A 25,547-nucleotide genomic window follows, 5' to 3' on the forward strand; every position below is an offset into this window, starting at 1 on the left:
TGCTGAGGCCCTTGAGAGGCCATTTTCAAACACAACAGGAAGTGGTTGCCACAGAGTCCCCAAAAGGGTTCAGAGCTCTAGACCATTGGCGAGTCACAGCCCAGCCAGAAGGAAATCAAATGCAAACTCCAAACAGCTCCTAGAGTTGCCACGCCTTAATACTAACCCACGGTTCTCCAGCCTCAAAGGAGACAGGCACAAGAGCTTAGAAGTCCCCTGTACTGGCCCCCTCAGCACACCAAATACTTCATGTAAGCTAACCCTTCTCTCCCCTCCTAGGCCGTTTTTTTTTCCTTCACCAACGTCTTTTAAATTAATTTTATTTTACATATTAACCACAGTTTCCCCTCCCTCCTCTCCTCCTGATTTCTTCCCCAGACTCCAATCTACCTCCTTCCCCATCCACTTCTCCTTTGTCTCCATTCAGAAAGAGACAGGCTTCCCATGGGCTTGAACAAAGTATGGCATATCAAGTTGAGGTAGGACTGAGCTCCTTCCCTTGCATAAAGGCTGGGCAAGGTAATCCAGCATGGAGAACAGGTTCCCAAAAGGCCCCTAAGTGCCAGGGACGGGTACTGGTCTCACTGCTAGGAGCCTTACAAACAGACCAAGCTACACAACTGTCACATATATGCAGAGGGCCTAGATCAGTCCCAGGCAGGCTTTTGTGGTTAAGGAGAAACCTGGAGCCAGGGAATCTCCCAGGAATTCACAAGGATGACCCAGGCTAAGATTCCTAGCAATGGTGGAGGAATCTCCACCATTCCACAGAGTTGCTGCCATTAAATGAGACAAAACATGGAATGTCTAAAAGATCAGCCAGTAGAGACTATCATTGTTATCATAACAAATGGCTTCGTTTGCCTTAGCTATAGGAGAAACAAACACACACATAAGGAGTCTAAGCAGCACTTATCTTTGAGACAAGAGCCAGGGCGTAATGTTTAAGGCATCTACTAGGGACAGAAGTGACAACCTTTCACCCTGCTCTGAAACCACTACTCCACTCCCCCTCTCCCCACCCCCACGTCCCCGGAGACCTTACAACTTCTCTTGCCCATGACTGATCACCATTCTTACCACCTCCCCTCCACTTTTACAGAAGCCTTCCTTTTACCCCACAGCCACCTAGTCCTTTGCTTTTTCTAACTGGCCAGTCATCTCATCAACACCCTCAACAGCTTCTGGAATGCCACATTCTTTCTCATATTCAGGGAACTATCAGCAGAGGCTTCCTTACCCCAGACAAGCAATGGGACTCAAACAGCCCCCTCAGGATGGGCACCATTGGGAAATTGGGAAATAATTATTATTATTATTATTATTATTATTATTATTATTATTTTAAATAGCTTGTTCATGCCTTCCCTCTTGGGTCCCCATGAATTTCCAGCAGTTTGCATCTTCTTTGCTAAGGGCAGGAACTAGCCTTCACAGAGAGCCAACAGTGATGGGTCTAGATCGCTAAGGCCTATGTAGCTGGATAAATTTCTCCAGGCCTCACTCTAGCCTGACAGAGAGAGAAAGGGAGAGAGAGAGAGAGAGAGAGAGAGAGAGAGAGAGAGAGAGAGAGAGAGAGAGAGAGAGAGAGAGAGAGAGAGAGAGAGAGAGAGAGAGAGAGAGAGAGAGAGAGGTGGAGAGAGAGAGAGACAGAGAGAGAGATTGATTCTCTGCAGAGGGGAGGCCAGTAACTCAGAAATAAAGCTTAATTTCAAAAACGTCCATCTCTAAGTCCTATGAGGGTTATTTACCAATACTAGTTGTATTATCTGGATCTACTAAAAAAACAAAATAGCATTAGAATCTCACCCTTGTTCAGAGAGCTTTCCTTAACGATTCCTGCCCTCCTCTGCCATTCGTCTTGTTACCAAACTTGTTAGGAAAGTTAAAAACAAGGAGCTTAACTTATGGCCTGCAGTTCTTTATTTCACCAGTTCTTTTAAACAAGCAAACTCCAGCCACTGAAGAGAAACCAAACCTTTGCTCACCGATTACATGTACCCACCATCCAAGCCAGCTTTGCCCCTAGTCCTGCTTTTAATGCCCTGTGGTCTAAGGAGTCATCCTGTGAAGACCTATCTCATCTCACATGTGACTACTCCCATGACAGTGACTTCTCCATGGCTTCTGTCCCAAAGGCTGAAAGGTAGGAAGCCCCACAGACTCATGCTCAGTCCTCTGCTATTTCCTCCTCTTCAAAGAATTTATGCAACATCTCTAGTCCACAGAGGCTGTGGCAGGCCCTACACGAGACACACAGACACAAGTCAGAGGCCTAATGCTGTGCGAGTGACTGCTACTTCCTAGCTGTGAGACTTCTCTGACCTTGCCTGTTAAATGGTGATGACATGTGCCTTTGGTGGGCTGTGGTGAGGATTCTGTGAGGAAGTAGATCCAGAGGGCACCCATAGAGCAGACATCTAATGAAAGCTATTTCTCTTTTCCTGTAAGACACCAGGCAACCTCTGAACAGAGTCCTGAAACCAGACTCAGACCACTGACCTTGACATCACGGATTAAACTGGGTGTCTGTCATCATGAGTAATTAATCATGTTTTCCTTTCAAACTTTCTTCTTCCCCATGGACCATGATGACAAGGGTGGTTGTCTCTGGGGACTTGGCTTAGGCTACTTTTTTTCTTTTAATTTCTCAGATTTTCTACCATGTGGTACTTTACAGGCAAAGGAAATGCTACTTAAAACAAACACATGAAAAGAAAAACTTCCAGTTAAAACAATTGATTCAACTTCTTACTACAGAAAGAACTTTATAGAGCATTCTTTCAATTCTTTTGCCTTTATCGCCTATTAAATTTTAGGGCATGTTATAGTCTGTGTGTGTGTGTGTGTGTGTGTGTGTGTGTGTGTGTGTGTGTGTGTGTGTGCAGGTATGCATGTGACATGGCGCACATGTGGAAATCAACAGAGCGCGTTCTGTCTTTCCACCATGTGGGTCTCCAGGATGGGACTCAATGGATCAGGCTTGGTGGCAAGCCCCCTACACACTAAGCTATTTTGCTAGTCCAAATTTTCTCTTTAAAGGATGAAATTTCAGTCCAAGGAAAGCTTATTCTAAGAGCTTCTGTTCCTTCTCCGCTTCCCCAGCACAAGCTTCAAATCACCTGGGAATGTCTGAGAAATACATTCTAGGGCCCTATTCTCCCCACACTCATTGGGTTAGAAGCAGAAGGGGGAGCTACAATTAATTTTGACCAAGTCTTCTACATGATTCAGTATGAGCTTTAGTTTAAGAACTAATGCTTTCAATACCTTTCTCTATTGCCCTCCCTATTGTTTTCATCTCATCACTAAGTAGTGTTGTGAAATTATAATAGAATAAGAAACATATTTGGTCTCTGTCCCTAGTTACTGAAATACAACACCTAAAATGCTTGGGCTCTCCAAAATGATGAGTATCTTCCATGTACTAATTAGATGAGTGGTGACTGGAGTCTCTGGGGAGCTTTAGGATTGGGACAGGTTGCCAAAAAAACCAAGGCACGGCTAGAGTGCTGGAACTTTCTATTCCACTTCTGACCATTTGACTTGCTCAAATACATGAAAAGAAAAGCTTCCATCTGTATCCTAAGAAAAGAATTTCATAGGTGGAAATCCTTCCCTGTGACTTTAGAGCACTCTGAGCATGTCTCTGGGCTGAAGCTCATGTCTTCTGAACCTGCGAAGGAAGAAGGCACGAAGGAAATCTGGAGCCACCAGGAACTTTGAGCTGAGCAAGGTAAACCTGTCTGGGGCATCAGGCACTTGTATCATCATGCTCAACCCACTGCCACTCTCTCACCTTCCTCGGGGCAGCAACAGCGGGTAGGACAGCAGGGACAGCGGATGTAGCAGCAACAACACTGTGGACAGCACTGACACCAGCACACGCCAATCAGCATCAGGAGAAGCAGGGCTCCAAGGATAATGAAGATCACTGTCAGCCAATCTACAGTGGAGAGAAGCCAAAAGAGGGGAGGACTAAATCTTCAGAGGGATGCCTCTACTCCAACATTCTAGACCAGTGCTTCTCAACCTTCCCAAAGCTGTGCGTGACCCCCAAACCATAAAATATTTTGGCTGCTACTTTATAACTGTAATTTTACTACTGTTATGAATACTAATCTGTGTTTTCTGATACTCTTAGGCAACCCCTGTGAAAGGGTCTTTCATCCCCGGAGGGGTCAAGACCAGCATGTTGAGAACCAATGTTCTAGACCTTAGCAAATACAGCCATTGACCTAGAGGCTAAGGTCGGGCGATATGCTGGTAAGAAAGAAAGAAATAAAGGAAGGAAGGAAGGAAGGAAGGAAGGAAGGAAGGAAGGAAGGAAGGAAAGAAAAAGTTTAGCTCTAGTTAAGAGACCAGTAGAGGCTCCCAGTCCAACGACAATAACACAGACCTGCTTGTTTCTGGCTTTGCTGCTATCGGTGGATGTTTTTACATGAAAAATACATGTACACTGATGGGTGGCCCCAGAGGGCGGCAGCAGGACTTACGCAGGACAATGAGCTTCACCTCCTTATCTGGGTCTCCTGATGTGTCTCCTGGAGCCTCAATGGTGCAGTAGTATACGCCATGATCCCACCACATCACTTCATTAATCACAAGATCTGCTCCTGTGTAGGAAGGAAGGGAAAAGTGCCAGTTATTGAGGCATGGTAGCTTTGGGACCTCAGAACTGTCCATCCTACGAAGGCCTGTGGTTAATGAGAACGAGGTCCCAGACCTTTCCTCAGACCTTCCTTTGCTCCCAAAGATGGGAACGATGGGAGAACTCCCCATTGAACCCCGATAGTAGTTTATAAGGATCTGCATACATCTTTTCATTTAATTCCCACTATATATCCCTATATGTAAGTGCAGGAAAGTCCTTGTTGTCTCCCATTGAGAGACGAGTATACATGCAGCTGCTATAATTTAAGTAAATGTATGTTTGTCATACTGAAATAAAATTGTGATTATATTAGTATTAAGAGATTAGGACTGTGATGGACTGTGTGCTGGAAGTTTAATCAAACACTTTCTGAGAGAGAGAGAGATGGGAAGAGAGAGAGAGAGAGAGAGAGAGAGAGAGAGAGAGAGAGTGAGTTTTTAAAAGCAGAATGAGGCTTAAGGGCTCTATTTTTATGGGTAGATAGGTTGGAGCCAGCCTGGTCTATAGGTCTGCATAGCAATTTCCAGGACAGCCAGAGCTACATAGTGAAACCCTGTCTCAATAAAACAAAAACAAAAACAAACAAACAAACAGGTGAGTTTGGTTCCCTCCTGCTCTCTTTTCTATTTCTGTGTGATGGTGTAGCTATAAAACCCTCACCAGATTTCTTGGCCTCTATAAACATAAGCCAATGCGTTTCCACTGACTATAATTACCTCATCTCAGGTACTTTATTATAAAATAGACTAAGAGCATAATAGAATGGAACAAAATAGAACAGAGCATAATTATAGCAGAATAAAATAGATTAAGTCAGGGACCACCTAGAATAAAGTCAGTGTTTTCCATCCTCTCTTCCAAGTGACTCAGTTCTGATTGACAGAATGTATGCAAGAGTGTTGCAGGAACTTTCTTTAAGATTGCATGTGAACAGTTTTCCCTTTGTCATCTCTTCTGCTTTCTTCCCTGGGTGCTACGTATTGGATACAATTTGAGTATGTCCTGAAGTGTCATATGTCAGAAGCTTAGTCTCAGTGTAGCCTTGTTGGAAGGCAGTGGAATCGTTAAGGGATGGAGATCAGAACAGTAATTAGGTCACTTGAATGAGCTATCCTGAGAGGAGATTAAAGTCATTCTTCTGTCTCCCCAGCTGGTTCACAATAGAATGGGTTGTTACAGAAAAACAAGAATAGTCCTTTCTGCTCTTTGGTCTCCTGTATCCCTCTGTGAGATCTGCTTCTTGTAAGTACTTCTACAATAATACTGTTTCCATGGTGACACGGCCACAAGCCTCCATGAGGCCAAACCAATGACACCATCTACTCTTGGACTTTAAGCATCCAGAGTAATGAGCTAAATAAACCTCTTTTTTTTTGTAAATTACACGGCCACCGACCTTTCATTTTAGAAACAAAAAGTGGACCTATACATCTAGATAAAGATGACAATCTGGGTATGTCGAAGTGAACTTAGGGCTCCCAAGGATTTAATAGAATGTAGCCACCACCCTGGTTCTGGACTGTATGTTTCTGATCTTAGACATAAGATCAAAGCAAGCCCAGCTTTTCTGGGTCATTGCTGGACATTTTGGAGAAAATAGCAGGACATTTTCAGAGTATTACCCCAAAAAGAATCTATGCTCTGTAAGTACCTGATACTCTGCAACTCAATTAAAAGTAACCAATGGTTAACATGTACTTTCAAGTTAAGCAAACTTGACCAATGTTCACTAAAACCCAATGACTCAAGTTATTCAGTTACAACCTGTGGGATAATTCAAGAGGAGTCAGTCCCTCTTTGTTCTGGCAGGTTTAAAAGCAAATTGGAGCCCCAGAGCAGCACCCCAAAGTCGTGGCCTATCTCAGAAACTAGAGAGATCAGGCCTCAGCATGCTGTTGCACAGTGGGTGGTTATATCTGCAATTCTTTATTGTCTCTTTGTCAAGAAATATCTCCAGAGGAACTGAAACAAAAACGTGAGGTCATGCAAGACTGGAGCAAACGTTGACTTCTGTTTCCTTCTCTTTTACGTCAATCCTTGCGAAGCTTTTTTTCCTTATGGTTTCCTAAGCCTACCACTTTTCCCCCACCCCCAGAGCCAGAGGAATGATGAAAGTGCCCAGTGAGCAATGTAAACCTGACCCAACTTTCCTTGGAGTCATCTAGAGTCTCTGAGGAGTGTCAGCACGCGGAGGATATTCAGATATGTTAGTATTTTAGACAACACATAACCTTCTTTGGCAGGATCCTCTCAAATGATTGAAACTCAGACAAGAAAGTGCCAGAAAACAAGGATTCTGGGAAGCCAGGATGAGCCTGGAGGTAGAAATAAACCCCTAAGGAAACTTCTGCTTTTCCTTAGGAGTGAGAACAAGATGGGGTATGACCAGAAAGTGGTCAGAAGGAGAGGTAGTGAAAGGAGCTACTCAAAACTAGACACACAGAAGAGCAGAGATGGCTTCAGATTCTCCACGGGGACTTCTCATACTTCAGAAACTCTAAGGGAGACAGGCTAATTAAAGATGTGAGCCCAGGGGTCAGATCAGAGCCAACTCTGAGGAAGTAGAGCCATCTAAGCCTCTAAGGACGCACAAGAAGACTAAGCAAGACAAATGCAGATGGTCCATAGGCTAAGAACCAAGGGCTTGCCTTGGGGAAATTAGAGAATGAGTATGAAAAGATCATATTCAAGCATTACAAAAACAGAAGCAATGGTTAAATGATCATAAAACATTCACTAATTCTCTGCAATGTTTGGGCACCACAAGTAGTCTACTATGTGTTTTCTCCCTTATAGCCAGCATTTTTTTAAAGATACACTTTAATTATTTTTATTTGTGTGTCTGTGTGTGCCCGCGTGCATGTGTGCGCATGCGCATGCTCACTCAAGAGCATGGTTGTATGCATGTCAGTGCAATACTGCAGAGACCAGAAGAGAGCATTAAACCCCATGGTACTGGAGTTATAGGCAGCTGTGAGCAAGCTGCCTGAAGTGAGTATTGGGAACAGAATTTGGGTTCTCTGGAAGAGCAACAAGTTCTGTTAACCACTGAGCTCTCCATCCCCACAAATACTTTCTTCTTTTAAACGTTTGTTTGTTTATTTGTATGTCTATTTATATATTCTTATGTATTTACGTGTGTTTTGCTATATATGTCTGTGTGCTACTTGCATGCCTGGTGCTCAGTAAGCCAGAAGTGGGTGTCAGATTCCCTAGAAGTAGAGTTACAGACTGTTGTAAGACACCATGCAAGTGCTGGAAATCGAACCTGGGTCCTCTGGAAGAATGGATGGTATTCTTAATTGCTGAGTCCCTTCTCCATTCCCACGAATAATTTTTTAACACAGCATATAAGACTCACAGCAATAGTCCTTGAGTTCTGTCACTATAACTTCATAGTAATCCAGGATGACAGGCTAGGAATGTGGGGCACTAGCCAATCCTTTGTATATAAAAACATCCCGACTAAATGACTTAGATTCATTCCAAATTAACTGTTGGGTAAGTGATTTTAGACACTATGTCACAATCTTCTGTGAGATAGACAGTCCCACTTAATAGAGGCAAAACAAACAAAAACCTCAAGCGGCTTGCTCAATTTCATGTTCGAGTGCAGAACAGTCTCTATGCCTGAGTCCTGCTGTAGGTCCAGGACCATGGGGTCTGCTTCTTGTGCCAGGACCTAGCTCCCAGACCATCCATTTGATGACTGCAGTGTGAGGACAGATGCCATAAAGTGAGAGGGAAGAGGCAGAGAAAATGGCCAACCTGTTGCTGGTACCAGAGCTTGTGAGGAAAACCACTGTGACTCTTACCCAGGCTTGTGTCCAAGCCCCTGCTGCTTCCTCTGCCCAGGGATGGCAGTAATCTCAAAGAATCCACTTGCCCTCAAGCTCCTGTTTTGACCTCAGGGCCCTGGTGTGCTTGCCCTGAGCACGGTTTGTAAAAAGCATCAAGGTTGCCAGGTAACATTTGAGTCTCAGGAAGCAAAAGAACCAGTGACACCTGACCTTTAGCCAAGGCTGAGGACCATCCTCTCATCCACAGACCAAGTTCCAGGGAAGTGGCTTCAGATGGTGGAACACATTCTAAGAATCTGGCACTTGCTTCAAACAACCCAATGACCAAGTCAGTCATCAGGCCCCAGAGGTCTTGGGGAATCCCGTGCTGACTCAGCCTAACAGGACTGTGTCTGCCTCCTCTTCAAGCCTGAGTTCCCCTGCCACCTCCCTCATACTCACGGTTCTGGATGGTGATCTTGCGTTGCCGGTAATCCACCCCCAGCACTGGCTCACTCTGCCCCCGCCGCTGGGCCACGATGCGAACTTCCCTCTGATTGTCGCTACAGTCATTGGAAGGGTCCTGACCCAGGGATAAAGTGGCCTGGTATGCTGAGAAGACAGGACCAAGTCACTCAAAGCATTCAGATTCTGCAGGTCTGGAGTAAGCTAACAGGTCCCCGCTGATGCCAGGAACTCCACTCTCATCAGTAAGACTCCAAACCCCTTGAAGGCCATCACTTCCAAAGCCTGTCTGCATCTCCATTTCTCTTCCCAATTTCCCTTGTATCAGGCTCACTCACCCAGCCTTCACAGTAGAGAACTCAAAAGCTGCTAATCTTCCAGATGACCACTGCTTCCCACTCTAGTCTCCTCCTTTGTCACTTAACCCAAGTGTTATTAAGAATAACCCAGCCGGGGGGTGGTGGCAGCTCGCCTTTAATCCCAGCACTCGGGAGGCAGAGGCAGGCGGATCTCTGTGAGTTCAAGGCCTGGCTGGACCGACAGCCTCCAAAACAATACAGAGAAACCCTGTCTCATAAAAACCAAAAAAAAAAAAAAAAAAAAAAAAAAGAATAACCCATAAGGAAACAATGCAGACTAAACGGGGAGACTCAGTGAGATTTTGAGGCTCTGCCCTGTCCTACTGTAAAGCATAGGCCCCAGAGCTACAGGAGGCACACAGCCTTCCTCCCTTTGCTTCATCTCCACTTCCTTCCCCCAAATAGGGTACCTCCGTGTACTCTCCTCAAACTCCCTATGGGTCTAATCACCTCAGGCTGTGTGGGGCTCCAGCTTCCTCTGGTGCTGGAGAAAGGTTAGAAGTGGGCATCTGGGAAGGAGCTCCTGACAGAAGAGGTGCCAAGAGGACTTGGCCAATGCGAAGAAGGAGCACATGGCAATGGTCTGAGACGCCCAGGGCAAATAGACTATGTGGAGGCAGAGAGCTCTACATCACTCAAAGTGAGGCAGCGGGCAGGGATCTCCCACAATGGCCACTGACTTGAGGTCCCACATGGCTCAGGGCTGGTTTGAATGAGGAGGGCCCAGGAGGAAGGATGTGCTAGGTGTTTTATGTCTGAGCTGTCTGAAATATTTTTAGAACATGGTGCAAACAAACTAACATTTATTTGCCCTTGAACAACTTCTTATGTAACTTGGGTTCAGTTTATCTGAAAAATGAAGGGACGGTGTCGTTGCAGTTTCTTCTCACAATGACAACGTGTGATCTGTAACAACTCCTAGACCCTGGTGATAGCTTACAGACAGATGCCTGGGAACCATGGACAGAACAAGAATCAGGGTACTCACAGGCAGAGAAGTAGTCAAAGATGGGGTCCTTGCAGAAAGATTTAAAGCGCCATGTCACTACCACGTCCTGGAGCTGAGCAGAGGTGGTGTAGTCACATTTGAGGGTGATGGAGGCAAACAGTGTGACATAGCGTTCTGTGTGCTGAACTGTGACCAGCAAGGACAGACATCCTGAAGGCAAGAGCAGGAGACAATGATACAGGTGACCTACTTCTGTTCCTGAGTAATAAAAGCCATGCAAATGAACAGAAGCAGCACAGCCCCTGCCCTCCTGCCTACCTCTGGCTGGGTGCTCAAATACACAGGCACCTGCTGAACCCCACCCACCCCCCACCCAACACCTCCCACCCCGGGGGAAGGAAAGTGGAAAGGAGTGAAGAAAAACTCCCAGAAGTCAGTCTGTGAACACTCCCAACATGAATCCAACAATAACAACCACACACCCACAACAATAAAAGAGCTGTATTTAAATAAGGCCATGGTTATGGTGGAGTGATCCTGCTAAAACCAGTTTTCCCCTGTTCGTTCTCTTCTAAAAGAGGTTTCCCATTATAGCCAGGCTCAAGCAACATGACCTTTTCATCCCAGCAGAGGCAGGTGGATCTTTCTGAGTTTGAGGTCAGCCTAGTCTACATAGTGATACTCCGTCTTAGAAAAAGAAGGAAGGAAGGTAGGAGGGAGGGAGGGAGGGAGGGAGGGAAGGAGAGAGGGAGGGATGAGAAGGAGGGAGGGAGGAAGAGAAAAGAGAAAAAAGTGATTTCTCATTTCCCTAAAATTCAAGCTCCATCCTCTGACCCAAAGGGTGAGTTGGTCAACCTGCCATTCCCAGCTGCCTCTTCATGTCCCACTTCACACAGGCCTCAGCCACTCTGAACCTAACTCCTCAGGACTGGGACCACTCCCTCCTCCAGATCTTCATGCTGAGGTGCTCTCAGGCTGGATTGCTCTCTGTATCTCCTGTCCCCACTCCACCGTTATCCTTGGGTTGCCTACTGTCCATTCTCTTAACCCCCCTTGAAGGTCCTACAGGCAGCAGGGCTGAGAGAAGGGCCTCCCCAGACCTTCCTCAAAGCGCCCTGACCATGGGCAGAGAGTACCTCCCCGCTTGCTGGATTTGAAGGCTCTGAGAGAACACCTGGGTTTGTCTCTCACTCTTCAAATACAAACCCCAGCTACTATGCCCATCACACAGATGGTATTTGGATAGACAATGAGCTGTACAGACAGGCGACCTCAAGTGAAATAGCAGGGGTCACAACAAACAAACAAAAAATAAAACAAAAAAAATATCAAGAAAGCCTTGAGAGAATTAGGAGTCTTCTTTCTTTCTTTGTTTCTACAGCCCTGAAGCCATCAGGCCTACCTCAAGCTCCAACTGGAATGGAGGCATGGTCAGATATCTATCCCTAACCAGCCTATTGGGATGCTTCCATGGGTTCTAGGTTGCATTACAAGGGGCACTTCTCCAGGAGGGTCAGGGGGCTAGTATAGAGCAATGATACTCAAGGTTGAGTTTATATCACTATGAAGAGTGTGATAGTCCAAGTTGTTTGGCCCTACGCCAGAAGTTTCTGGTTCTGCAGGATTTGGATAATTTACATTTCTAACAGATTTCCAGGAGAAAATAAGAAATACTACGTCCAGTATATATTGGAACTGAGAGAACTTGGAAAACAGCCGGAAGAGACTACGTGTTAAAAGCTCACTCTCCAGGCTTCGAATTCAGACACAAATCATACTCTGTTATTGACTTGGACAATAGAAGAACTTCTTGCTTCTCTAGCCTCAGCTATTGAGTGAGGATAAGGGTAGCATTACAGGTTGGGTGTCCTTCATCTGAAAACTCAAATCTGACATGTTCTGAAATCCTAAGTTCACTTTTCTTTTTTGCTATGTATGCATGTGGTGTACATATCTGTGGGATTCATACAGAGAACAGAGGAAGGATGTCTTGTCTATTGCTCTCCACCTCATTCGCTTGAAACAGAGTCTTTCACTGTGATGTGGGATGCCCCTCCGTATGCTGTAATTATGCTTTATTACCATTGGATAATAAAGAAGCTGATTTGGCCATTAGCTAGTCAGAATAGAGCTAGGCAGGAAATTCAAACAGACACAGAGAGAAAGAAGGTGGAGTCAGGGAGACACTATGTAGCTGCCAAAGGAGTAAGATGCCAGAGCATTACTGGTGAGTCAAGGTCATGTGGCGATACACAGGTTACTAGAAATGGGTTAATTTAATTGTGAGAGCTAGTTAGTAATATGTCTGAGCCACTAGCCAGACAGTTATAATTAATATTAAGCCTCAGAGTGGTTATTCTGGAACTGATGGGCAGGAGAGAAACTTCCAGCTACATGATATCCCTGGAAATCTGCATTTTTGGGTACTCAAACCCCAGTGCACTTCTCCACCCTCCTAAGTGGTGGAGTTACAAGTGCATGGTCTAGTTTTTACATTCATGCTGGGGATATGAATTTAGGCCCTCATGCTTATACAATAAGCTCTCTTACCCACTGAGCTATCTCCTCAGTACCCCCAAAACTTTCTGAGTACCGACAAGATACCCAAAACATGTCTGATTTTAGATCATCTCAGATCATATTTTCAGATTAAGGATGCTCAGCCAATAAAGACTATGCAAATACTCCCAAATTTAAAGGCCTCAATCTGGAACACTTCTTGTCCCAAGCACTTTGGATAAGAGATACTTAACCTGCACTGACTTTACCATGTCTTTGCAAAAGAGCAATCAAGGAGTCCACTGCTCATGCTCCCCTCTTGCTCTCCCTAGCGGAGCTCTTCAGTAGAACCACCCTCCTTTTTGACTGAGCCATCCCTTTAGAGCAGCAGTTCTCAACCTTCATAATGCTTCAGCCCTTTAATATAGTTCCTCATGTTTGGTGACCCCTCCCACTCTAAAATTATTTGTTGCTATTTCATAACTGTAATTTCGCTACTGTTATGAAGCATAATATAAATATCTGATACGCAACCACCTCCCACTGAGGTCATGACCCACAGGTTGAGAACCACTGCTTTAGAGGCAGCTAACTGAACCTATCTCTTATCATCATCATCATCATCATCATCATTGTGGGAGGCAAGTGTGTGGAGATCAGATTAATACTCTGTGGAATTTGCTTTCTCCTTCCACCTTTATGTGGGTTCCAAAGATCGAATTCAGTCATCAGCACTGTCAGCCTACAAGCCTGTGCCCACTGAACCATCCCCTCTGGCTCCTAGATGGGCCTTAAGTCCATCACTGTTTTATTCAATTCTACATTGTACCCTGCTTTGTGCCATGTAATGGCATCTTACACATTTCCAGTGGCATGTGTATAGTCACATTTTAGAAAACTGACATATTTTATCATGATAACAAAGTGATGTACAGTTTCCCAAGATGCAACTTCCTGGGTGCATGCAGCAGCTACAATGTCCACTTAGAAACTGTAGTTTATAAAGAAGAGGCTGGTATATAATTAGTCCCCTAAGGGACTCAGGGTCAGGATTCTTCCCTGTGCTGCCTTCTTGCTGTTCCCTGGGCTCTCCTTTAGTTAGAGGAAGAGGCCGAGCAATGCCTAACTCATGTGCTCTCTATGTGGCTGATGGGTAATTTGGTATGGGCAGCTTACTCAAATTCCAGTCAGCTTTTGTGCAAAGATGGAGCACTTGGGAGGGGATAATGTGTTTGCTGGGGATCAGGAAAGGGAATTTGGTTCTCTGGGAGCTTTGAAGCCTGCCGACTCCAACCCCTCAAAGGGAAGAGAATGGGATCTGGGGTGATGGCCTTGATTACCAAATACACATCTATCTCCTCTTACAGAATGCCCTTTTTATGGGCAAGTCATAGCTGGAGTGACCAAGTCACCTTTACAGTCAGGGCCGGCTTCGCCGTCTGGGAACTCAGCCTCTGTCATTCCATCCCTAACATGAATCTCACTGCTTAAAACATTGCAAGCCTTTGTGGGTTCTGAGTGTTAATCTCATTTGTGCTTCCTCCTGAGATCTACCAACCCCACAGCACCCTGTATGGGTCACACACCTTCACCTCTGCTCTGCCACCCTCGCCCAAGGGTTGGTGGTGGAAGTTCAGGGAGAGGAGGTGCCTGAACACTTCTCCACCTTTGTGTGCTTGTGGCTGCTCCTCAAAATCGAGGGATGAATGGATAGTCTTTGTCCCTAACACACCCCCTCCATGATAGGGATAAGTTCTGTTCATTCATGCAGACAAACGCTCAGTGGGTATAAACCAAGCTCTATGCGCCTAGCGGTGCAAATCTAAGTTAGTGTTGGAATCAAACTCAAAACTACAATGTTTCTTAAACAGATGGACTTCTGGCACTGGACTCACAGAAGCAGCAGGATTTTTCAGGTTGGGAGAGAGAAAAGGGAAGTAGCAATTAGTCCATCTCAAAAGCAAAATTGTCCCATCTTCCTTTTTCTCTGGCCTCTAACCTTTACTCTGTACAAAAAAACCACACTGGACATCATAGGTAATCAACACATAAGGTTTACTCTATACAACAAACCACACTGGACTTCCATGGTAGTCAGACCATGGGTTTTTAGGAAGATATTTGAAGAGCCAGCAGAATCCGGGCAGAAAAAGTTCAAATTCAAATGAGAAATGCACTTATTATAGATGACCTGGGTACCTGTTTGCTTTTTCAAACTTAGCACTAAAAGTTTTCAAATTCTTGATTTCCCTTCCATCTTGTGACTCTTCTTACACCCAGTCTGACTGTCACCTAATGTCCTAGCTGTCTCTATCATTTTCTCTTGAAAACTTTAAAGTTTAGAATATAGGGCCTGGTTGCCTACATTCTAAACCTAATACCCTGGCCCCATCCCAAAGACCTGTCTCATAGTCCAGAGAATAACTGTCCCCAATAAGCAAGGAGTCTGGCACATAGTAGACATTCCATAAGCATTGTCCACTCTCTGTGTCCTCAGCATTTATTTCACCTAAATTAAGAGGTTAAGATCATCCAGAATGTTAGAGGAAATTATCTCTAAAGAACTGAAATTACACAAATGTAAGCTATCATGATAGCCTCTGCTTTCCAAAAGCAGTTAATAGACTGAGTGATTTCCAGCTCCACAGTACAGCAAACCCATTCATAGTTTGCCTCTTCTGTGAAAGAGGAAGGGAGCAGAGACCTGTCATTTAAGGGCAGAGTGGAAACTTCAGCTGAGCTATGAGAACGCATGGGAAGGAGGGAAGAGAGAGGGGATTCTTTGTTTCCTGACACCAGGTACTTTCCATGAGCACTTTGCTGTGCCAAGTGAGGATTGGCACCATACAGTAAAATAGAAGGAAAGCAGATAAAGGAAGGCACAATATCTCACCAGACAAATGGCATAGATTCCCAAGTGCATGCAAAACCTAGTACATTTCTTACTTTAGTGTAGTATCTGATGGGAAAAGACATTACAGTTTCTAGATGATGCCATCCATACAGAATAGAAATGTAGGTGACAGTTTTTTCTTTGAATTGACTTTTGAGGGGGCAGGGGAGAGAGCTAGATGGCATTTCCCCTTCTACCACATAATAAAGTTCTGCTTGGAAGACATAAGCTATAGTTTGTACTTGGGATGTCCCAAAGGACCCATGGCTTAAAGGTTGGGTCCCAAGATGGTGAAACCTCTGAGAGTGGAAACTAAATACAATTTTCTACTGTTGTGCAATGTTATCAAAAAGGACTGACTGTGGGGTGCTGGCCTTCCTCTCTTCTGAACCATCTGACTGCCATGAGGTGAGTTACTCGGCTCCACCACAGACTCACCACAGGCCCCAAAGCAGCCATGAGCTTAAATCTCCAAGACTGTGAGCCAAGCAAACCTTTTCCCTTTCTAAGATGACTTTCTCTTGTTAGAGCAACACAAAGTTAACCCACACAAGATAGTAGACGGAGACACAGAGCCCAATTAGGGGTATATGGGGCATATGGTCCCCTATTGATGGGAATTTGGTCTGTTGAGCATTTGCAAATACACAGGCACTTCAGCTCCACTCAGCAGGTTAACGAAAAGCACTCAGGTTCAATCCTATCAGAGTTTCAGAGTTTATGTCCAAGCAAGCTATCTCCTTGAGTGTATTTGCCATGGGCACTTGCTACATTCTCTTAGATAACAGAACAAATAAGGGAGAAGTTAAAAGGACCAACAAGGGGCAATGGACAAGAAGGAACAGAGAACACTGGGAGAGAAGTGTGGATGATCAGAAAATGGGTGGGGCAGCAATTATGTCCAGGCATGCAGAGCTGGGCTGCAGGAGGGGAGCCAAGCCCCTGGCTTCTATAAGAACACTGAAAGAGCCTGAGCATCCTTGCATTGTCATACACGGTACTGACTGTTTCATCACACGTTATCTCATCCTACCTTTGAAGAAAAAACAAAAGACAAATGGATGTCCTTTTTAAATGTATTTGTCTTGTTTATCATTGGAGAAAATTCTCAAAGGGATGGCCTAAACTGGCACACAGCCAGTAAATCACAAAGGTACATTTAAAATGAAATCGCGTAAAATCTCAAGCTCTGCATACCACCCCATTTTCCAGAAAAGTCTTCAAAGGGTTGAAGGAATACTCTCGGGATAGAGAGGTGGCTCAGTGCGCAAGAGCACTGGCTGCTTGCCCAGAAGCCCAGAGTTTAGTTCTCAGCATCCACTTTGGGCGACTCATAACACCTGTAAATCTAGATCCAGGGGAATCTGATACCCTTTTCTGGCCTCCACTGGTACTCAGACACATAGGAGCATACACATACAGACACAAATAAAAGTAAAAAATTAAAGAAAAGATAATCTCAAATTTTAAAAGACGTTCACAAATTTATTCTAACCATTGTGCATAGAAATTCTTTTCCTTTTTTGTTTATTAATATGAAATAAACACGAAGTGCCAAACAACACAATAAGTAAAAGCAAAAGATGTCCCTCCTGGCTTGCCATTAATCTCACTCCCTGGAGTTGTCACTGCTGATCATCTGCCGTACATCCTTCCATATCTTTCCTTCACTTTCTGAAAGAAACTATATGTACTTTGGTTAGTGTCGGGGCCTGTGTAATATTTTGGAAATATGTTCCACCCAGCCACAAGTTCTGAGAGCTCAGAACTTCCTCCATTGTCTTTTAGATGTCAGCTGATTTCCCCTGGAAGGCCTGGCCTTGGTGGGGAATGGCTCCTATTCTTAATAACAAAAGACGTGGGTCAGGGTGAGTCTACACCTCCCTGAGGGTAGTGAGACTGCTGGTGTGGGGTACCTGAGGGCTTGAGTAAATGCTACTGAGGAGTGTCTCTAGGATTAAAGGAAATATTTGCTATCAGCCTTTTATACATGATAATGGATGTCTTCTGCCATTGTTCCCACCTTTGGATGGTTACTTAAGATGATGTTTTAATAAACCATGGCCTTCAGTATTTACTAGGAGCCCTCCTGTTATGACCAGATGCCTCTGTCTCTTCTTTAATGCCTTTGGGTAATTAGTTTCCCTGCGTCCACATACCCCCATTTAGGGTCAGACCGGGGACTGTTCAGCTGGTTCTGATCTCAGCCCCGAAGATATCAGTCCTGAATAGATGGCTCCTGAAGCATGGGGCTAATACAGACCAGACCATGACAGGTTAGCAACTTTGACTGACATATTTTATACAAGTATCTACAGATCTATTTGTTTCCAGTGACTGCATGAAAAATCACTTTGTGAAATAGCATTTATTACAAATTTTCATAATAATGGGAGTTTGGGTTTTTTTATTTTTTTCACTGTCAGAAGCAATAATGGTGTGAATTGCTGAAATGGATATTTTAATGTGATTATCTGTTTATCTATACACTTTTTATTCCATAGTGTTTGCCCAGTCAAAGGGAATAACCCTTTTATGTTTTAATAGCTATTTCAGAAATTAAATTTATATTCCCATATATAGTAAACGACATTACTGTGCTTTACCACAATCTTTCCAAAAGGGGAAACTTGGAATCTTAAAAAAAATTTTGGAGGGGGGAGTGAAAAACTACTAGGTGAAAAAAATATTTAAAAGGTACCCATTCAGGTAACTTGAACTTGACATCCCTTTGGTTAATAGTGAGAAAGGACAAGACTTGTTTGAGGGGCAAACAGGGGTTTCCCAAAGTCATCTGCCCTGGTTGGTGATTCATGACCCCACATGCTAATCTCAGAGCACATGCAAATTTGGATCTCACCAGAAAGGACACATACATTTATTTTTGAGTGAATATTCTGAGCTAGATACAGTTCCAGAAGATAGGGTCTGTCATCTTGGAACTCGTCCTCTTGGGGGAACTCAATAATAAACAATAAAACATGGAGACAAAGCAATCTGTCATGAGCCAGTCTGTCAGGGTCCTCAGAAACCACAACTTCTACCACTTTATACCAAGGAACTGGCAGATACATGGATCCAAATGCTCCCGGCAGCTCTTCTTTGGTGTTTCAAACTCTAAATCAAGCCCAACTCCTAAATCAACATCCTTCTGTACAAATTTAGGCCTCTTTCATGTTTCCATTTTAGCAGATGAGCAAGTCCAAAACTCAGGAGCCACCCTTAGTGTCTCTTTCTACCTTCTTATTTATAGACAACCTCGCCACATTGGGTTTACTTATCTCTTAAATACCTCTGGGATCTCTGTTCATCTTCACAGTCCTCTCAGTACAAACTGACATCAGCTCCAGCCTGCACATTGCCTTAGCTTAGCTGTTACAGTAAGCCTCTATGGCTGCCCAATGTATGGATCCCACAGTGCTGTTCATCTCCCACCTCAGACTCCTTAAGTTCCTCCAACATCTTTCCATTGCTCTTAACACACGCACACACGCGCACACACACACACACACACACACACACACACGCATGTACACACACACACACCTTCCCTCCATAACCCATGAAGCCACTCATATCAAACCCTCCACCCTTCTCTGTCCTCATCACACTCTGTAGCTTTCTCCACTCTTCCTCACTGGCTTTTTTTTCTGCCTTCCCCTGAGCTCCTATCTGGTGATCTGGCACATGCTATTCCTTTGGTTTCAGATGATCATTCCTCAACTCACAAGTGCCTTTGGAGAGTGCCTCCGGGTTGGAGAGAATCCAACCATTATGTGCTCTCCTGGTGCCTTAACCCTGACTTTATAGCCTTAGTCACACTTCTGTCTCTGCAGTGGTATGTATTTTCCTTAGAGCACAAGAATCTTGAGGACCAGGCCCATGGCTGCTTTTGTTTTTGGGTACAGGAGCCTAGTGTTAAATGATGTGTTATGTGTGTTCTGGTAAAAAAGAAAAAAAAATAACTCAATGTAAGCTAAATTACTCAGAATAAATTTTAAGTTTAGAATTAAATTTTTAGTTCTACACAGTTCATAAAATAAAGTCAGAGTTAACCATTACAAAAGAAAAGAATGGCCTGTAATGGGGTATGTTAAGCCATACCGTTATCAGTGGGCAGCCCTGGCATTAGAGTCTTGAATTCCACAATTTCTATGCTATGGAAAGCTTCTTGAGTGGAGAGATAGAGTGAAGGTGACAAAGATTAACCTAGCCTGCCATTCTGTGTGTAGAGGACAACTGATAGTAAAGAGACAAGAGGCCTAGAGGCAAGGAGATGGTGCTGACAATGTGGGCTAGAGAGAGTATTGGCACCCAGAATCAAAGCCAAGCCAAGCCTGGAACTAAGCAACAGAACCCGGTGATTAAAAATGAGAAATGAATAAAACAGCAAAACTACCATCCTTCAACCCTGCCTTACCCACCAACATTTGAAAACTGAAAAAAAAAAGTCCACAAGTAATTAGAAATGAGAGAATCTGAAAATGCACAATTGTATTTCTCCCAAGGTCTTCATAAACAAAACAAACCGTTAGGCTAAAATGAATTCAGGAAGAAGGTACACCAATTGTCCAACATTTCCCTCCATCGAATTGCATTTGGGACCAGATGTTTGGCATCTGTTCTGACACTGAGGGCTAATCATCGGCTCTTGTTCTGTGTATCAGGATTCAAACCACTGCTGGAAATGGGGAAGGGAGCAGCGGTGCCAGCTTTCAAGCCTGGTGTCTCACTGTAACACACAGGGCTTCCCTAGACCCAGACTTTCTTATCTGTACTAAAGGGGGCAGGTAAGACAGGATGGAATGGTTTCTTTTTGTGTGTAACAGGGCATGGAATTCTGTAAGGAATTTTAGGAGCCCTCAAGGGGACAGGGGGGTTCCAAGTGGGCAGTTAACCACCACACATACCTATCTCACCCTGAGAGGTTCGCATCACTGTATACCATATTGGGGGATTTTATAAGATTTCACCAGTTCTAAGTATGACCTATCTATCTCTCCACCTCCAGCATCTCAGGGAAATCACTGCTGCTTTGTCTAAGGAACATGTCCCTTATGTGTCAGCTGTCGGATTTCCCAAAGTGTGAGAATATGGCTGGATAGGGGCTGGTTGCTGTGAAGTAATACGATTCTTCCACAGGTGGGGCTAGTGGTGGTAGCCTTTAATCCCAGCACTCTGGAGGCTGAGGCAGGTGGAGCTCTGTGAACCTGAGGGCAGCCTAGTGTATGTCGAGTTTCAGGACAGCTAGGGCTACACAGAGAGACCCTGTCTCAAAATGACAATAACAATGAAGCTTTTACGAAAGCACAAACTCCTCTCATCCTTTTAGAATTGGAGGGTAGCTAAACTTTCATTCCAAAACTCAACTCTGAGTATGACAAAAGCAAGCAAAACTTGTAGCCAATAATGCCAAATGCCGAAGTGCTTATTTTAGCCTTATTTAATATTTTGTGTTAAGGAACAAGAATTCAGATATCATTTATGTGATGAAAATTTCTCCCCCCTCCCCTACAAAATAGAAAGACTTCAAAGAATAACAAAGGGGCACACGGCTGGCAAAAGACCTTCACGGAGCTCAGAGCCTGGTGATGGGAACCTCACACCACTCCCTGACCTCAGCGCCTTCCTCTGGGACTTCACAATTCTATCACTGGCCTATGTTTCTCAACTGTGGAAAGTCAGATGCTAATCAGGGAGTTGGGTTGACTCTTAACAACCAAAATGGAACAAGTTGATAAACCACAAAGGAGCACACTCAGATGCAGGGATTTCCAATAAATGCATTGCAATTTGGAATGGGTCTTCAGAAAAACTGACTTAACAGAGTTTTCTATTTAATAGAGTGAATGTGGGGATTATGGTCTCTGAGTTTTAATAGCAATAACATGTCATGCTAATTATTTTATCTGATGCAGTAACAGATTTTTGTGACTCCTTCATCTCTATGTTATAAGTCTTGCATATGTCCACACATTGCCGTACTGTTACTTCATGTGTAACACACATACATCCTGTGACTACAAGTTGTGGGAGGATTTTTGATGAGCATTGTTTTGCGAGATACTGCAAACAAGGAATGTCTCTACAGTTTTATCTGAAGAGATGTTTTGTGATGCTTTGTTTAAAAATAAGGGAAAAGGAAAAGGCTCGGAGATGGGCTCATTTCCAGAATTGCTTGAGTAAATACAATGCCACAGCCACTGTGCTTGAATGTAAAACACCCAAAAAGAGATGGTTTGGCTGGGTGTGTGGGCAGCAGAAGTGGGAAGGATTTAATTCACCTGTTTTCTTGATGAAAAGAATTGAAGTAATTCACCCAAAATTAAGAGGCCGAGTCTGAATTCTAACTTCACAGTCTGCTATAGTTTGGGCTAATAGTGCCTCCCAAAGGCCCACAGGTTAAAGACCCGATTGCAGTCTGGAGCTTAGGGGAAGGTTACTGGAAAAGTGCCCCCAGAAGCCAATACTGGGAGCCTGGCCCTATCCCGTTTCTCTGCCTCTGCTCTTAAACACCTTGAGTCAGGCAGTTTCTTCCACCATATGTTCCCACATTAAGGCACAAAGTAATAAGTCCATTGAACCATGGACTGAAAAGTCCAAGACTGTAAGCCAAAATTAGCCTCTTTTCAACTTGACTACCTCGGTTATTTTGTTACAGTAACCTTCAGGTTCTCAGTCACAAGGGAAGGACTAGTTACTTTCTTTAAGCTTAGCTCTACTTGGGTCCAAATCATAGCTAGCACTATCATCATAACTAATATTTATTAAGCCCTCCCTTCACTTTGTACAAGCAATATATAATGCACTTTAAAACCTTCATTTTAATTAATCCTTACAACAACCTTATGAAATGTACATTATTATCCCTGCTTACTTCAGGCCTTACTTCAGTAAATTGCCAGAGTTACACAGACATCGGTTACCCAAAGCCAACAAACATCACCTACACAAACCCACGGTAAACAGCAACTGCAGTATTATCGATAGCCCTCCACATATGCAGGGGCAATATGTGTGGAAGTAGCCATTTCCCTTCCAAGCGCTGGGGTCTCCGTTTCTCATGCATGAAATGAAAGTGAATCTAGATAATCACTGAAGGCTTCACTTTCCATACTCTCGTAAAACATGGGCCAACTTCTACTTAAGTACAAGCACCACACCCTGCAATATCCTGTCTTGGGGTCCTAGCAACTAACATTGTGTGGCTGGCTCACAGATATGGGGCCATGATTTCTGAATTCTGTATATAGTTAGCAAGTTGTGGACTCTAGATAGATTTGGCTATAGTGGCCATATTTGAAATTTTCTGTTGTCATTTATAATTAAAAAAAAAAACTGGACCATTTAAAACAACATGCTGGTGGTTTAAGGCATTAAGGACCAGGGTGTATACACAGATGGTTTCTTCATCTGCAAGTGTTCTTCTATGCAGAAGACTTCTAGGTCAGAAGTCGCAGGCTGGGAAACAGGATGGTCAGGGGCTGATGGAAGCAGACCTCTATTTTCCTAAGACAGCTCAAAGAGGAATTCTGTCCCCAGCTACCACAGACTTGGAGAAGAAAAATGGACACACAGGAGAAAAGACCATAGATGACTCCAGGAATCTTTCAAATTTGCATTTAGGGTCTAAGCTGGTTAACTGTTCTGGTGGCATTTGGAGCACCTAAATTCAGGTGAGACCTCATACGCTTTTGTGTGCATGGCATCTGGTTAGCGGCAGACGATTTATAAAACCTGCACCTGGCCGAAAATGTTGCAAGAGCCTCCGGAATGCTGATTTTTCCCCCCTCCGTTCCTTACTGTTTGCAACCCTCCCTCCTTTTATACACGGCAGTAAGCCGTTCTCGTGGACTCTACATTTCGTTACAACTGAGCAGCTCTCTAATTAGCTCATAGAAAGGAAATTATGCCTCCATAGCACATCTGTTCGTTCAAAAGCTACCCAAGTTTCTGATTGGTCTGTGAGCAAAATGAGCAGGCCTTCCACAGGCAACCCGGGGAAGAGGACAGCTATTCCCAAAGGGGACCAAGTGGGAAGTAAGCCCACATAAAACTGGGTGGGACCTCCAAAGGAAATTAAAATTCTTGTGTACAGAGTCACAGCTACACGCTAAAGTGAACAGGACTGATCGGGCCTTCCCTTTAGCTCTTTCACTCACAGATAGGACCGCTGCCCTATTTCCAAGAGATACCTTAAGAGACACAGATTCCAAGTGAGGGGTTTAGTGTGGAAGTCAAAAGGATGATGCTGGGACAGCAGGTGATGAGGCACCTGAAATGAGGAGATAATAAGAAAAGTGGACACGAACGTAGAAAAAATGGCAGGCGCTAGTGGCGGGGGAGCATGTAAAAGAAACTCGAAATTATGCCCAACACTCCTTCACACACTAACGAAACAATCTAACTTGTCCAGGGGAAAAAAAGTGAATTACTTTGGGCCAATATGGTTGTCCCTGTATCTACACCCTGAAAGCAAGTGCGACACGGAGGCGGCGGGCGCGCGGGGGGGGGCGGGGGGACGGCGGCGGGTAGTGGGGAGTGGAGTGTTAGGAAGTTTAAGAATGGTGACTTCGCCTCTATCGATTCCTTTTTAGCCATCAAGTGTCTAACACCGTTTGGAGGGGAAATCCAAAGGCTGAGGTTTCTGATTTTTCAGTTGCATCCGTCTCAGAAGGCCCTGGGCTAGCTAATAAAGGAGGAAAACAACAGGTTCCCACCGGCAGATACTCAATCCAGCCCCTGCACCTCCTGGTAACTGTGCCAAGAGCTACCTGAGCGGGCCCCAGGCTTCCACGGCCCTGCGGGTGACCAGCTTTGCTAGCCAGGCAATAATGGCTTCCAGCCTCGCGCGGCCCAGGAAGGGACCCTGTATTTATTTATTTATTTTTTCAGGGCTCACCTGCTGGGAGCCAGGTGAAGAGGAGCAGGCAAGGTGTGTGCAGCCCGCGGCCCATGCTGGCCCCACTCTAGCGGCTGAGGCTCAAGGGCCCCGGGCAGCCGCGTCTTTCTTCTTCAGCTGCCAGCACGGGATACGTTTCTCCGAGGAGCCCGCAGGTCTTGCAGCGCAGCGGGTCCCTCGGGTCCCCACAGGTACGGCTCAGCCCACCGGCACCTGAGGCTCTCGGGGCTCTGCCCCAGCCCTGGGCGGTCGCATTTCCTGCTCCGCCCAGGCTTTGGGACCTCAAGCCTCCGCCCTACCTGTCGCAGGCTGCCAGGTGATCCATCTCCGCAGGAAAGAGAGCCTCTAGCCCACGGGCCCGCCTGTGCACTGAGAAACTTGTCACCATCTTCGCGAAGTTCGAAGTCACTCTCACTCCTTGCAAGTCTTCCTCCCTGGCTCTAGAACTATGTGTATATAACTTCTTATGGAGTATTTTCCGTGCTATATCTCCCCCCTCTCCACCCTGCCTCCGACACACACATACTAGACTTCTGATGTCTACACATAATGTCTGCTCAGGTTTGTTGTTTGTGTTTTGTTTTGTTTGCAAACTAAAGAGTCTAAAAGGTAGAGTATAAACCAGACCATAAATTTATTTTTCCACACTTAAAAAGCTAGCAGGTGCTCATAGAAAAATAGGAAAAGCATAATGGAAAAAGAAAATCCCTCTCTCACTGTATATTGATGCAGTTAATGTTGGTGCATTTCTTCTTAGGTTTCCCACTCATATTTCCGTGTCGCTCAGCAGCCACGCACGCACAGATCTCAGCCAGCTCAAGACCAAGGTTTAGACCTTTGACCTTGTAATGTCTACTAGGTGTGAGTGGGGACCTGGGAATCTGGAACTACTAAAGGAAGGGAGGGGGAGGCACGCTGGCCTTCTGGAACCAACCAAGATGTTAACTTGGAACCTCACATGTAATCGGGGCAATGTAAATGACAGCAAGGCATTTTACATGGCTTCCCTTATCAGGAATTTTCCTTGGGTTTGCTTTCCTCCTGTAA

At 44.7% G+C, this 25,547-nt stretch overlaps 1 protein-coding gene across 2 annotated transcripts in view; it reads right to left on the bottom strand.

The window, feature by feature from the left end:
• The window catches only part of Ildr1 (immunoglobulin like domain containing receptor 1), a 31,396-nt gene extending 6,656 nt beyond the window's left edge, over positions 1-24,740 (bottom strand). Inside the window, exons 1-5 of one of the 2 annotated variants that reach the window (XM_040750841.1) lie at positions 24,501-24,740; positions 10,246-10,416; positions 8,896-9,045; positions 4,497-4,616; positions 3,800-3,946 (exon numbers count right to left, since the gene is read on the bottom strand). In XM_040750841.1, the coding sequence (XP_040606775.1) occupies positions 3,800-3,946; positions 4,497-4,616; positions 8,896-9,045; positions 10,246-10,416; positions 24,501-24,555 (643 nt within the window). In that variant the 5' untranslated portion in view covers positions 24,556-24,740. The remainder of the gene's footprint in view (positions 1-3,799; positions 3,947-4,496; positions 4,617-8,895; positions 9,046-10,245; positions 10,417-24,500) is intronic. The other variant, XM_040750842.1, reaches the window with a different exon arrangement.
• Positions 24,741-25,547: the final 807 nt, after the last annotated feature.

This window comes from Mesocricetus auratus, unplaced genomic scaffold (assembly GCF_017639785.1).
Source record: "Mesocricetus auratus isolate SY011 unplaced genomic scaffold, BCM_Maur_2.0 Super-Scaffold_100008, whole genome shotgun sequence".
Classification (NCBI taxonomy): domain Eukaryota; kingdom Metazoa; phylum Chordata; class Mammalia; order Rodentia; family Cricetidae; genus Mesocricetus; species Mesocricetus auratus.